Genomic DNA, 9657 nt, shown 5'->3' with positions numbered 1-9657 from the left:
GTGCGTTCCGTTTCACGCATTGAGCGCATAGATCGCCTGGAAATCTATAATATATGTTACATGAACTATAGATTTCTAGGCGATCTATGCGCTTAATGCGTGAAACGGAACGCAACCGATAACTGAGCGCTCTCTCTGCTGAACGCGGCCAATGTTAACGAAATAGTCTCATGATACACAGGTTATGCACAGTTTTGCAGCAGTTGAGTTTTGTGAATGCAATACAAAAAAAAATTCAAAAATAAAAAATAATTTCATTTTTATTATATCTTCTATATTGTTTATTATCTGTTATGTATTCTCTATCGTTTATTATATGTTTATTGTTTCTTATATGTGTTTATGTATCTTATATTTGTTTATTTATATTTATGTGTATTTATTATTTTTTAAAAATATATTCATCATAATTATAATTACACACGAAAGATCTTTCATTAAAACCCTTTCTTGCCCGAATCTTCGTTTTAATATCCATTTCAATTATACAAAATGGCGGAATCTTGTCACGCTCTCTTATTGGTCAGTAGAAATGCCTGCGCAGTAGCACACCTTGTTACTTACACCATAATGTATAGAATTCAGTGTCTGCCATAAGCCCTCATGCCTCATAGATAATTGAGCCTTGCAATTTTGAATTTTAACGTCATTCACGTCATTTTGATAAGTTTATCAAAAACGTTTTGTGTTTTTACGAGCCAGTTATGATGGAAAAAATAATACAGCTGAAAGCAAAGCATATAAAAACAGATACGTTAGTACTTCAAAATTTGTTACAGGCAGAAATTGTTGATAAAATTAATAGAAGTCAAGACCAACACCGATTTAATGGTAAACTTTATTATTCGCGAATATAAAGAATTGTTTAGATTAGATTAACAAGGAAAAAAAAATGGAAAAGAGATCGCAAAAGCTATTGTATATTATTTTTTGCTTTGAGGCTTCAAGTTTATTTTAAATGATTTATAATTTGTGTAATAAACTTCAAAATTTATTTGTAATGTGTCATATGTCCTATAACTTGTGTGTATATCCTGATAAATATTTTGTATATTATATTTCTTTAAATATTTCCTTTTTTGGTTTTACACGATATGTAACATTATAAACAAAATTCTCGTAAATTATATAGATCTTCAAAGTTCAAGCTACATAGGATTATATAATTTTCATATTTTTATAGAAGATGAATTTAAGATTGAAGAATTAACATCAAAATTAGCTGTTATGGAAGAAAAGCAATATACAGAAACTCAAAATTTGAAGCGTAAAAATAATGAATTATCGAAACATAATGCTTATTTAGTAAGTATATTGTACATTTATTTATTTATTTATTAACATTAGTGTATTAACTATATTTTTTTCATCCAATCTTCTCGGATGTTCTATTATTGCTAAATGCTTGTTTTAATAGGAAAAACTAGAAATAGAAAGAAAAAAGTTTTTACAAGAAATTAAACAGTTGGAGGAAAAACGAAACAATTTGAGATCTTTTAAACCAAACTTACAAGATCAGCAAGTGCTGGAGCTAGGAAAGTATGTATCATGATTCCATATTGATATACTCTTGTTTTTCTAATTATCTTGTTTTATATTGTTTTGTTTTATAGCAAAAAATTAAAATTATACAAAGATTTAACAAGGATTCAATGGGATTATGAAGCTACAAAACATAGTGTAACAGGCTGTATCCTTTTTCAATACTTGTGACATAATAACTTAATAAATGACACACACACATACATTGTGTGTGTGTGTGTATTTTATATATATATATATAATATATATATATATATATATATATATATATATATATATATATATATATATATATATATATATATATGCAAGCACATTACACACTTCAAAGTATATTTAATATTGCAATTTCTCTTTTTTCTAAATGAAATTAGAAAAATTGTGGATAATAAATAATTCTTAACTCTTGATACAGATGTTTCAAATAAATGTGATTATATTCATTACTTTTGTCACGAAAATCAAGATACTAATGACAAATTAGTAGATTCTTTGTGGCACGAAATATATTTGTCTACTAGCAAAGGTAGAGACAAAAATTCTTAAATACTTTGTAACTAATATGATAGTTATAAGCTTCTGTATACATTTTGCTTTATAAACAGAGCATTTTTTTTGTCGCAAGTTTATTATATCTTAATTTAGCTTTGCTCAATACTAATAATCAATGTAACATTGATTAATCATAAAACTATTGAAGATTAATGCATTTGTTTATTTGTTTTTTATTACACATTCTTGTAATAATTGATAATTCGTATAGTTTATTTTAATAAATAGGATTATTTTTGCTATTGCAAAGCATACAATTTTTATTGAAGGAACTACATTTGTTTCACGAAAATAATATACTAAAATCAAACTTTGGATACAGTCAAAATAAATATGTTGCGCTCACCATACAATTTTTGTATTTATTTAAATCTATTATCCCTCTATATTTAGATGTTTTTGAATTAATTACTTTCAGAATACACAAATACGTTTATACTATAATTAAGATAAGCATACATGTATGTATGTTTGAAAATGATTATGGTAGATCTATGAAGTAAATCTATAATTTGTGGTAAAGATGTTCTTTTAATTTTTATTAATTTTTTTTAGATCTCATTAAGAACATAACAATCTATATTCTAAATTTCTTAATCAGGCTCTCCCATAGGTTAAGAGATTAAATGCATGATTTGTATAATATAATATATAATAGATAAAAAGAGAAGAAAAGAGGACACATAATCCTATCATTATAAAAGTACTAGCAATGCAGAAAAATATGCAGCTTAAAATACTTGCACCAATAGCCAATACTGTCACTGAAAATATAACATATCTTACAAGAATGTATAACGAATTGCAACAAAAAATAAAAATTTATTTCTCACCTTGAATCATCATAAAACCGATAAATGCAAATACAGCACTGATAATAGCAAATATAACAAAGAGAAAAATAGGTGTTAATAACGATGTTACCGCAACAAAGGTAACCACTTGCAGAAATGGATTATGGAGAAACTGTTCCTTAAATTTGAGAATGTACATACAAACATTGGGATGGTATAAAAACGTTTGCCATTTTCTGGCACATTCTTCATCTGAAAATAAACATTATTAATTCTTACTTCTCTTTCAATCTTTTAAAATTATAAAAGGTATATAAAAGAGTAAAAAGTACATATGTGCGATATAGTATATAACATTGAAATATACTCACAATACATAATTATTAAATTATATATCGTGTTGTCTGCACTCTTTGCCTAAAATAAAATAATTTTTCCTCATCCGTCTCAAATAGACGATAGGAAAATGAAAAGCAAGATAAAATAAGCAACATGTAAAATCACTGCTTAATGTTAAATTGTAGTTTTTCAAAGGCAGTAGAGTTGTATATTTACTTTACATCTGCCATTGGTAAGAGATTTCTTCCAGATATTTAAAATATAAATTTTTTAAAATCCGGCTATTTTTTAATAAATATGCATATGCATGTTACGACTTCCACAATTGATTTGAAAGTGGCGCTTAAAAAGATTATCTACTATTACATATTGATATAAAAAATATAAATTGATATTTATTTATAAGTTCAATATATTGAGACTCTTCTAAAAAAAGCGGATTTTTTCTATTTACTTTTCTGTATAGCGAATGTGATCAGTCGCATTACACTGCACTCATGACGTAAATATGGGTCTGTTCTTTGGCTGCGTTTCAATCACGGTTGTACCATCAACATATAGAATGGACTGCTGATGGCAGTAGAAGGGGAGCCGCATGAGTAGAGTGAGAGGCAGATAAGATGAGTCATGAGTAGAATTCTATATAGGGTGCGTTCCGTTTCACGCATGAACGCAGCATATCGCATTTCTATCTTTGTTCAACTTTCAGTAAATAACAAAGATAGAACGACGCTCGGTGCACATGGGCGACGTTCTCGAACGCAGCCCTGCACGATATGATACGGCGTGCGGCGTTGTGGTGGGAGACCGTTCCCATGCGCGCATGAACTGCGCATGGATTGAAACGGAACGATCCCGTGCGCTCCCATAGACATAGTATATCTATAGACCGAGCGTTTGCCTTTATTTAAGGAGTTGGGGCCGATGCCCACGTAGAAAAGGACATCTATTACGAATGAACGGGTTAACCCGGTTCAATTAATCACTATATTTTACTATGAATTCAAGCTTTTTATTGGCAGAGACGATGCAATGACGTCATTAATCACTCTGAGAGCGATTAAACCTGCTACATTTGAAAACTCTATTAGAATCTAATCAAGGATTAAGAGATATAATTTTCATAATTTTTTTTTCTGCATGTTTATAACATACTGCTCCTTTAAATAATTTTCTGCATTTATATTTTAAATTTATTTTAATTTACTGCCAGAGTAATAACGTTTTATAATATATTTTTGATTAATAATAATAATAACACACACACACACATCTATTATAAAATGAAATAAATGAAATAAATATAATTCTGGGCAACAATATTCTGCGCAGACGCTTAACGCTCGACGCTGCCATGTAAAGGCACCTTTAGAGAATCCCGCTACAGATAAGAACAAATAAAGAACAGACCCATGGCCACATTTTTCATGTAAACTAGACGGCATTTGGCTATAATTTCGAAGATAAATTTAACAATAAATGTGAGCTTAGAATACATGTCGTAATTTAGTTGGCATAATGTAAACAGCATTAGAAAAACCGAATTGTTTAGCGAGGAAAGCGGTTGCCTGTCAGTCGGTAGATACATACCATATTTTACATTTCCAAATTAAGATTAAGGTTACATTTTAATATTTACATTATTCTCTTCTGTGATTATAAAATAAAACCGTCATTAGAAAAGAGTACAGAAATTGTTATCGTAATGAGAAATATAAAGGAGGCATGGTAATATGTCCAAAGGATGCGGATATCCGTTAATGAATACTTAATCTAACTTAAATAGCTTTTATAATACTTGAAATTCCGGTGGGAAAGTTTTTATTAAAACTAAAATTTTAATTAAATAAGAACGTTTTTAATAATGTTTAGAATAATAAGTTTCGATGACTCTGGCCGTACATTAATCGATTACTAAATACGCGATGAGAATCACGATGTGTTTTTACGAAATTGTCAATATGTTTGAAAAAAAGCCGATATTTTAACAAATTGATATTAAGTTAAAACGATCGCGTTGATGAGCTTAACGAATCCGCGAACAATGCAATTACAAATTTCGCTGGGTATTCCGTTGGATGACAGAAGTGGATCGTCATGGCCGAGGTAATCAAAGATAGATGTTTGTCGATGTATTTCATATATCGATTTGAAATATAATTATGGAAACAATTTCTAAAATTACTAAGAAGTCGATTAATGTTTAAATCGTATAAGTTTTATAATTTATCAATTATTATTTTTTAAAATAAATCTTTGTTATATACATATATGACACACATTCAAAATTACAATATGATAATATATACAATATCGTTCAGCATGTAGAAATTTTAATATCTATCAATTGTTAAACTCGCACATCACACATAGAACAGCAGAATATTTATTATCAGAATATAAGAGCTGTCATTTCTTTTCGTTCAGGAAAGAGAAACGGAAATGGTTTCTGTCGTTGTTGTGTGGCACATGTTTGATATATGCTACACGTACATCTATCCCTTTATTGATGCCAATCATCAGTAAAGAAAAGCATTGGTCAAAACCTGAATCTGGCATTATACTATCGAGCTTTTTCTGGGGATATACGTTGACACAAGTGATTAGCGGTTATATTAGTGACAAAATCGGCGGGCAGAAAGTATTATGGATATCTGCCCTCGGTTGGTCGGTAACGACCTTTTTCATGCCAGAAATTATAGAATTTTTTTCCAATGATCAGACTTCCGTTTTGCTTGTTGCAGTGGTGAGAATGATAAACGGAGCGTTTCAAGGTAGTTCTTTCTACATTATGTTGCCGCACTAATGACAATTGAAGATAACAACACTTGTCACTTACAGGAATGCATTTTCCTAGCATGATTAGCTTGATTAGTCAACGCTTGCATGAGGCTGAACGTGCCTCCTTTTTTAGTTTGTTAACATCAGGATCTGCTCTGGGCACATTACTCACTGGATCATTAGGCTCTTATCTTTTGGAGAATTATAACTGGATGACTGTCTTTCGAATCTTAGGTACAATATATTTTATATATAATAGAAACAGAATGTTAAAAAAAGAACAAATCTAGTATTTGCTGAAAATACATCAAATTTTGAGAGAATTTGGAACAAGGATTTATTAAATACGAAATGTGATTTCAATTTTGAAGACTATTTCAATCTTAAGAATTAATGAAAAAATATATCTAAGAATTAATATTTCAATGATAATAATAATTTATGTCACATATGTGGAATTAATTTTTTTTTATATGGACCTTGGTGTATTGCTTGAAACTTGATGTAGCTAAATGTAATTTTGTTCTATCCAGATTTAGCAAATCATTTTTCGTCTTTGGACGTTTCGACAGATTTCGAATCGATTTTTTCTTAGTGAAAATATCAAGAGAATTTATTTTATTTGCTGAAGCTCTCTGATTAAACTATTTATATCTTTCAAACTAATTCTCAAATATTCGTAATTAGCTCACAAAATAAAACTCATGACTCTGTTAAGGTATACCATTAAAAAAAAAAAGGAAAACTAAAGTCTTACTGTCTATTGTATTGCCGAAGTATCTTTCATTTTTACTTATAATTATTAGATTTTTGTTTTTTTTTTGTTAAAGCAAAATTAATATCAAATTAATCAAAGAATGCATAGACAAAAGATGATATATGTTGTAATTTAATAGAGAGTTTATTGTTGTATTTCTTTGTTAAGTTTATTGGTATTAAAACTGATTGGTTTGAAAGTTGTATACATTTGTAATGTTTATTAATTTATTGATATAGGGGGCATGAGTTTGGCATGGACAACCTTATTAAGCTACCACATTCTGCCATTTAAGGGAAGAACTATTTCTACTAAGTCAAACACTAGCTACACTTTGCCTTGGTTCAAGCTTTTATCAAAGTCTCCTTTCTGGTAATCATGGTGCAAGAAACTATACACACACACACACACACGCATATATATATATATGTTTTTTTTTGTAATTTGAAGACAAAAGATAGAACGAATTTTCTTCATAGTTAATTTGCTGAGAGAGAGAAAAAGAGAGAGGGGCGAGAGGGAGAGGCGTTACATGTATATTTCCTAGAGAATTATGATTGTGCCCTAAAATAACGTAAACTTGCATACATTGCAAATTATACATGTGTGCTTTAGTTTAATTGCTGAAATGCTTGATTTGTTTTTAAGAAATTTCTTGCTTATCCAATTCCGAATCTTTCAATTGTGGAAATTGCAAAAGAACTGTGATATTATAAGTTTTTGTAAGTACAACATAACAATCTCAAATTGATTGTCTTATATGCTTTGTGACTATTAATCATGACTTTCAGGTCCTGTGTTATTGGACATGCTTGTCAAAATAATTGTTTTTTTGTATTACTCTCATGGATGCCTACATATTTTCATGATATATTTCCCGAAGTTAAGGTAATTCTGTTATTTAATTTTCATTGAGTATTATTTCTCAAAAAGTGGTTTTCTACACATAGTACAAGCAAAAATGTTTATAACAATTTATAGAGTTATTTAATTGAGATATGCTTTTATCTATTAAACATATAAAGTATTGTACAATGTAGTATTTTATAGAAAGATCTGCAAAAATAGTTCTATAATAAAAATAGAGTTGAAAATATGTTAGATTTATAGCTAAAAACTAAATAACTTTTATTACTGTAATGTTAAATAATTTAATTTAATAGATTTGGGTTGTCAATGTTATACCATGGTTATCGATGCTACCTTGTACATTTTTGGGAAAAGTTATGTCGGAAAGGATAATTAAAGCGGGTTATTCTGTGACTTTGACGCGCAAGACAATTCAAACGATCTGTTTTGTCACTGAAATTGGGAGTCTCTTATTTTTGAGTAAGTTTACATTTAATAATTAAAGCCTATCTAAAAAAAAATTTGAGACAGAAACTTAATTTCAGGTATTGTGTAATACAGAAAATATTTTAACATGGAACGTACATACATATGTAAAATACATATCATCAGGATATAGTAAGAATATATGTCACAAAATTATAAATAAAATTCTGTCTTGAATTTTGTCGCAAATTGTAAATAATTTAAAGCGGCTTAGATGTTGATTATATTGCAGTGTTGTAATTCGTACAGTTGAACTCTCTTAATCCTGGCAGTTAAAAGTCGGGTAAATCGGATCTATTTGTAGGTTTCCATTCAATTCGTAAAACACATTTTCTACATGTGCTATTAATATAGAAAGGACAGAAAAAACTTGCACAATAGAAATAATGCTCAGTTCCATTAATATGACTCGGAATTAACGAAATTATAATAGTTTAGGGAACAAAATCCAGTTTATAAAAGCTCGAGACTAATTAGTTGAGTTAAGAAAAGTTAAGAGTAAGGGTATAATTAAATCATTATATATTTCAATTTTTATACATATTCATATTTTTATGTACAATTTTTTTATAATTTTTATTTAACTGCAATGCTTTTTTGTTAATATTTGGGAACTGATGTTCGAGCTTTAATAATAATTGTTAAGATAGAAGTAAAATCACATAAGTCAATTTTCTTTTCTGTCTTTTTCTTTGCAGCAAAAGTGAAAAGTTTTCAAAGCGCAGTATTGTGTCTTGCACTGACTATTGGTGGTTCAGGCTTCCATAATAATGCTATTGCTGTAAATCCTTCGGATCTTGCACCAAAACATTCCGGCAGTGTATTTGGTCTGATGAATACCGTTGGTGCGATACCCGGTATGTGTAATCAATATAACCTATTCCATTAGCAAATAATGTAATATATTGTTTTTCAGGTTTTCTCGGTGTATATTTTTCCGGATATATTTTACATGTGACACACAGCTGGCATGTTGTCTTTTTACTTATCGCTGTTATCGATGCTTTAGGATGTGTAACGTATATATTATTTGGCTCGGGTCAAGCAATTATATAAATTATGTCCTGTACAGTCAATGCGTATTTCACTTAAAATTTTTAGTAACATGCTTTTGTGCATATAAAAAAAGGGAAGAAAATAATTGATAATACTTATTATAAATATCGCAAAATGAAAAGTGCGAAACCGTAATCAGCTATTCTATATAAGCTTTTTATTTATTTTTCGTTTATTCTTGAAAAACATTGAATTACAGGGTGAGTCTCTTTAATCTTAACAGGCAAATATCTCAAAACCTGTAAGTTTTAGAAGGAAACTTTTTAGACAAAAGTTGTTTGGTTCTGAGGAGAAAAAGAGATAGGAATATTAGTTAGACCTTCAATTAGTGTAAGAAAAAACAAATAATAGTTTAAAAAATAAAAAATACATTGTAAATAATTATATAGTTTTTCTTAAAAACAATTTTTTTTTACTGATTGATTTGTCTCATTATTCTGTACATAAAAGTATTACGGTAAGATTATCGAAAACTAAATATTTTACGAGATATTTTATTTT

General features: G+C 28.8%; 3 protein-coding genes across 10 annotated transcripts in view; 2 read left to right on the top strand and 1 right to left on the bottom strand.

The window, feature by feature from the left end:
* LOC115234948 (putative leucine-rich repeat-containing protein DDB_G0290503) overlaps positions 1–2441 on the top strand; it is a 6137-nt gene extending 3696 nt beyond the window's left edge. Inside the window, exons 1-5 of one of the 2 annotated variants that reach the window (XM_029806373.1) lie at positions 520–831; positions 1184–1305; positions 1418–1539; positions 1614–1690; positions 1958–2441. In XM_029806373.1, the coding sequence (XP_029662233.1) occupies positions 705–831; positions 1184–1305; positions 1418–1539; positions 1614–1690; positions 1958–2088 (579 nt within the window). In that variant the 5' untranslated portion in view covers positions 520–704 and the 3' untranslated portion in view covers positions 2089–2441. Of the gene's footprint in view, positions 1–519; positions 832–1132; positions 1306–1417; positions 1540–1613; positions 1691–1957 lie in introns of those variants that run through there. The other variant, XM_029806374.1, reaches the window with a different exon arrangement.
* LOC115234949 lies at positions 2439–3844 on the bottom strand. Of its 4 annotated transcripts, none has more exons than XM_029806376.1 (3): positions 3682–3828; positions 2928–3140; positions 2439–2858 (listed from the first exon to the last, which is right to left on the bottom strand). In XM_029806376.1, exons 1-3 carry the CDS (start codon positions 3710–3712, stop codon positions 2692–2694), a joined length of 411 nt encoding a protein of 136 aa, XP_029662236.1. In that variant the 5' UTR covers positions 3713–3828; the 3' UTR covers positions 2439–2691. The 4 variants fall into 4 exon arrangements, 2 of the variants coding, with proteins under 2 accessions (XP_029662236.1, XP_029662237.1); XM_029806377.1 differs by lacking the exon at positions 3682–3828 and adding an exon at positions 3260–3672; XR_003883963.1 differs by adding an exon at positions 3260–3569 and having other exon boundaries at positions 2570–3140; positions 3682–3844.
* Positions 3845–4613: 769 nt separating this feature from the next.
* Positions 4614–9285, top strand: LOC115234962 (solute carrier family 17 member 9). Of its 4 annotated transcripts, XM_029806403.1 has the most exons (9): positions 4626–4805; positions 5100–5333; positions 5655–6001; positions 6069–6242; positions 7005–7137; positions 7557–7653; positions 7929–8094; positions 8799–8957; positions 9017–9285. In XM_029806403.1, exons 2-9 carry the CDS (start codon positions 5248–5250, stop codon positions 9154–9156), a joined length of 1302 nt encoding a protein of 433 aa, XP_029662263.1. In that variant the 5' UTR covers positions 4626–4805; positions 5100–5247; the 3' UTR covers positions 9157–9285. The 4 variants fall into 4 exon arrangements, with proteins under 4 accessions (XP_029662264.1, XP_029662263.1, XP_029662265.1 ...); XM_029806404.1 differs by lacking the exon at positions 5100–5333 and having other exon boundaries at positions 4614–4708; XM_029806405.1 differs by lacking the exon at positions 5100–5333.
* The last annotated feature ends 372 nt before the right edge of the window (positions 9286–9657 follow it).

Source organism: Formica exsecta, unplaced genomic scaffold (assembly GCF_003651465.1).
Source record: "Formica exsecta isolate Colony F162 unplaced genomic scaffold, ASM365146v1 scaffold21, whole genome shotgun sequence".
NCBI lineage: Eukaryota > Metazoa > Arthropoda > Insecta > Hymenoptera > Formicidae > Formica > Formica exsecta.
The sequence above is the reverse complement of the archived record's forward strand: the minus strand, read 5'-3'. Positions and strand labels throughout refer to the sequence as shown.